This window comes from Xyrauchen texanus, chromosome 34 (assembly GCF_025860055.1).
Source record: "Xyrauchen texanus isolate HMW12.3.18 chromosome 34, RBS_HiC_50CHRs, whole genome shotgun sequence".
Classification (NCBI taxonomy): Eukaryota; Metazoa; Chordata; class Actinopteri; order Cypriniformes; family Catostomidae; genus Xyrauchen; species Xyrauchen texanus.
Genome location: NC_068309.1, coordinates 2,697,160 through 2,702,159, shown reverse-complemented (window position 1 = coordinate 2,702,159; position 5,000 = coordinate 2,697,160). Strand labels below are relative to the sequence as shown.

The window sequence follows — 5,000 nt, the reverse complement described above, 5'->3', positions numbered from 1 at the left end:
GCAGTCATATAAACACACACATGACGGACATGCCTTTAATTCTCTCTCTCTCGAACCATCGTCACCTGCCGCCTTTATCCCTCGCGCGCCTCATCAGGCCGATTGGGGATTGGGCGCGCGATTTTCCGACCCGGCCCCGCCCCCCTCCGCTCCACAATTATCTATTAATGCTGCATGATTTATTGAGTTAAGATTGATGTCACAAAATTGTCTCGCACGATTAAAATAGACTGCAGTCAGCACTTCAGTCAGCATTGTGTAAGCAAGCGGCGCCCTCTAGCGCTGTGTTACAGCATTATACATTATCCTTTTAAATCAGAACAGAACTTAAAAAGGACGTTTTCTTCCTTTGGGAACTTTTTATGTTTCCATGATGTGGTCGACATTTCCGTGGAATGGCCCTAGCATTGTTTGTTTTCATTTAAACGGGCTGTCAGCTTGTATAACGTGTTAGTTTGCTATTTTATTTAAGGTGGATTTATTGCAAATGCACTAGCCAATAGCTGACTCTTGGTTTACTTCTGTACGTCTGTTCATCAAAGCGTTTGATGATAATAATAACCTGGAGGAGTTTTGAAAGTCTTGATACGCAGGTAATGAAGGCGAAGCATCACGCCAGCTGTCCACTGAAACATGCGGGAATTCCCGCGACCAGCAGCGAATTGTGTTGGAATTTTAATTTGGTTTGTGAGGTTGTTTTTCGTTTGTTTTTGCTTGTCCTTGGAGGAATAAAGGACATTTTTAGGAGATTGACAAGAGCATGACAATAGTTTCTTAGATTTACTTAATCGTTGCGCTAACGAGCTGTCCTTTGTGTGTTTACACAGGTAAAACCGAACGAGCGTCGTATTCATTTGGACGGGACTCCAGCGTACACGGCTGTCATCAGGTAAGAGATCATGTGATCATGACGCACACACACACTTCCTCTCAGCTGATTGGATGTCAGGATGCTTGAATGGGTTTCTGGTAGTGTCCGAAATTAACTTTTATTTTAAGGGTCAATATTTGCCCTCTGGATTTGAGTTTCAAGGGCATTGTTTACCTTTATGAGTGCAATTTTGTTTCTAATAAGAAAATACACTTATATTAAAAACACATTCTCCTAAATATCTTGTGCATTTTTGCTACTTTGCTAATTTTTCTTGTTTTAAGGATTTTTAGATATTTTTACAGGGGGACATTTTTTTTAATTGTCATTAAGAATAAAATGTTAGCAGTACATCTTTGCCCTGATATCAAAGATCTTACAAGAGAAAAAAACTAACTTATTAATACGTGCCTGGTAACAGATGCATGTAAATGCAAAGGAATAGCATTTTAGCTTAGCATAAAGCTAATTGTTCACATGACAATTTACACAAGGTTTACTATTTCTGCTGCTCCAAACTTCAGAACCGCACAGAGTGAACACAACAACACCCTTTTCTGATCGTATGTGGATTATATTCAGAATAAGTAAGAAAATATACTATTTGTAGCTTTCTATGTGATGTTGAAGGCTACATTGGTTAGCATTTCTTGTAAAAATACCCCAACTGCAAAACAATATGGACACGGCATGTAATCGTGCATTTATTGGATTTATGTTTCATTTATTTCATTATGTAGCTCCTCTATTAAGATCCCAAGGGAAAGTTCCTCAATGACGTCATATCTAGGTTACCCTAGCAACCAAGTAACAAATCACATATCTCTGCACCAGAACATCGTAGAGACTTCCGGTTTCATTTATTTGACTCAGAGTAGCAAGGAGCCTTTTGAGGATCACCTTGGTAACTGCCTAGCAACCAGATTGGGTTACCCTATTAACCAAGTAACAAATAACATATCTCTGCACCAGAATATCGTAGAGACTTCCGATTTCATTCATTTGACTCAGGGTAGCAAGGAGCCTTTTGAGGATCACCTTGGTAACTGCCTAGTAACCATATGAGGTTACCCTAACAACCAAGTATCAAATCACATATCTCTGCACCAGAACATCATAGAGACTTCGGGTTTCTTTCCTTTGACTCAGGGTAGCAAGGAGCCTTTTTTTAGTATCACCTTGATAACAACCAATGGGGTTACCCTAGTAACCAATTAACAAATAAAATATCTCTGCAACAGAATATCGTAGAGACTTTTGGTTTCATTCATTTGACTCAGGGTAGCAAGGAGCCTTTTGAGGATCACCTTGGTAACTGCCTAGCAACCAGATTGGGTTACCCTAGCAACCAAGTAAAAAAATCACATATCTCTGCACCAGAACATCATAGAGACTTAAGGTTCATTTCATTTGACTCAGGGTAGCAAGGAGCCTTTTTTTAGTATCACATTGGTAACTGCCTAGCAACCATATGGGGTTACCTTAGCAACCAAGTAACAAATCATATATCTCTGCAACAGAATATTGTAGTGACTTAAGGTTTATTTCATTTGACTCAGGGTAGCAAGGAGCCTTTTTTAGTATCACATTGGTAACTGCTTAGCAACCATATGGGGTTACCCTAGCAACCAAGTAACAAATCACATATCTCTGCAACAGAATATCGTAGAGACTTTCGGTTTCATTCATTGGACTCAGGGTAGCAAGGAGCCTTTTGAATATCACCATGGTAAATGCCTAGCAACCAAATTATCTATCTATCTATCTATCTATAAATCATTTTCACTCAACAAATGAAACAAATCTTAAGAAAGTGTTTCACCGCTTTTCAAACGCTGCTCGGATCACATTATTTATATTGATAAATGTTTTCCAACTGAATAGACTAAATATTAAATTAAACAAATGACAATAAAATGCAAATTTGGGTGAAATGTCCCTTCAATGTTAGGGGTTTTATCAGATCACTAGTCCCACAAATTACTGTTGTCTTTCCACCCCTCATCTTCCATTGGTCAGCCAAACAGATAGTCCCGCCCCAAACTCACACCATTGGTTGAGTCAGAATTTAGCATTTCCGACCTCTCAAATCAACAGATCCCAAAAATATTTACACTCCTCTGGAAATCAATGTACCGGTGGTTAAACAAATAGTTGTCATTTCACATTAAACTTAGATACAAGTATTTTTAACATCCCCAAAAAATGGCACACTTCACATTTAACTCACCTCAGAAGAATGCCAATCATGAAAATTACACTAATTATTCCAGCATGCAAATGCATTTTGAAGTGATGTGATTGGTGTTAAAATGTAAATTGTTCCAGAAACTCTTGAGGAAGTTTTGTGGCTCGTGTGATTTTTCAGGGTCGTCGGCAGGTCTCAGAACCGCAAGCTCACACTCAAATTAATCTTTCTTGACAGTTTACAAGACGAATCCATCAGAGACAGGCAGACTGTCGAGGTGTGAGTGACAGAAGAGTGGAACGCATCCGACAGCGTTTGTGTTGCTTTAAACTCCAGCAAGCTTAGGATTCTGGGAAGAGTGGGTGAATTATATGCAGAAATCTCAACGTTAAATTCCACCTGACTTCAGTCTTGATATCACCATGAGGGAAAGCCTTATCTGCTTATATTTCTCTCATTTATCCACACTTTATTGCCTTGAAAATCACAGTTAATGTTCACGCTTACAGAAATACCTCTGCAGATTCTCCTCTCAGGTTTTATCAGTGGTGTTTGCCAAGTCTAGTATCACTATTGCTATTGCTCATACCAAATGTGAGGGATTTAAACAAACGCGTAACTATAATTATTGGACAATTCCATGTCAAATCAACCAACTTCACAAACTTCCCCAAGTGAATCTTTAAATATATATATACAGTCACCTAAAGGATTATTAGGAACACCTGTTCAATTTCTCATTAATGCAATTATCTAATCAACCAATCACATGGCAGTTGCTTCAATGCATTTAGGGGTGTGGTCCTGGTCAAGACAATCTCCTGAACTCCAAACTGAATGTCAGAATGGGAAAGAAAGGTGATTTAAGCAATTTTGAGCGTGGCATGAGTATTTCACAATCTGCTCAGTTACTGGGATTTTCACGCACAACCATTTCTAGGGTTTACAAAGAATGGTGTGAAAAGGGAAAAACATCCAGTATGCGGCAGTCCTGTGGGCGAAAATGCCTTGTTGATGCTAGAGGTCAGAGGAGAATGGGCCGACTGATTCAAGCTGATAGAAGAGCAACTTTGCCTGAAATAACCACTCGTTACAACCGAGGTATGCAGCAAAGCATTTGTGAAGCCACAACACGCACAACCTTGAGGCGGATGGACTACAACAGCAGAAGACCCCACCGGGTACCACTCATCTCCACTACAAATAGGAAAAAGAGGCTACAGTTTGCAAGAGCTCACCAAAATTGGACAGTTGAAGACTGGAAAAATGTTGCCTGGTCTGATGAGTCTCGATTTCTGTTGAGACATTCAGATGGTAGAGTCAGAATTTGGCGTAAACAGAATGAGAACATGGATCCATCATGCCATGCCACTGTGCAGGCTGGTGGTGGTGGTGTAATGGTGTGGGGGATGTTTTCTTGGCACACTTTAGGCCCCTTAGTGCCAATTGGGCATCGTTTAAATGCCACGGCCTACCTGAGCATTGTTTCTGACCATGTCCATCCCTTTATGGCCACCATGTACCCATCCTCTGATGGCTACTTCCAGCAGGATAATGCACCATGTCACAAAGCTCGAATCATTTCAAATTGGTTTCTTGAACATGACAATGAGTTCACTGTACTAAAATGGCCCCCACAGTCACCAGATCTCAACCCAATAGAGCATCTTTGGGATGTGGTGGAACGGGAGCTTCGTGCCCTGGATGTGCATCCCACAAATCTCCATCAACTGCAAGATGCTATCCTATCAATATGGGCCAACATTTCTAAAGAATGCTTTCAGCACCTTGTTGAATCAATGCCATGTAGAATTAAGGCAGTTCTGAAGGTGAAAGGTGGTCAAACACAGTATTAGTATGGTGTTCCTAATAATCCTTTAGGTGAGTGTGTGTGTATATATATATATATGTAATACTTGTTCTGAAGGAAAATGAAAAGCA

At 40.1% G+C, this 5,000-nt stretch overlaps 1 protein-coding gene and 1 long non-coding RNA gene across 5 annotated transcripts in view; one reads left to right on the top strand and one right to left on the bottom strand.

Annotated features, from left to right (window-relative positions):
- Nucleotides 1–5,000, bottom strand: part of LOC127627850 (uncharacterized) — a 258,329-nt gene that overhangs the window by 72,348 nt on the left and 180,981 nt on the right. The gene's annotated exons all lie outside the window — the stretch shown is intronic.
- LOC127627830 (transcription factor 4-like) overlaps nt 1–5,000 on the top strand; it is a 137,110-nt gene that overhangs the window by 37,092 nt on the left and 95,018 nt on the right. For all 4 annotated transcript variants that reach the window (XM_052104407.1, XM_052104409.1, XM_052104408.1 and 1 more), the window contains exon 3: nt 828–889. In XM_052104407.1, the coding sequence (XP_051960367.1) occupies nt 828–889 (62 nt within the window). The remainder of the gene's footprint in view (nt 1–827; nt 890–5,000) is intronic.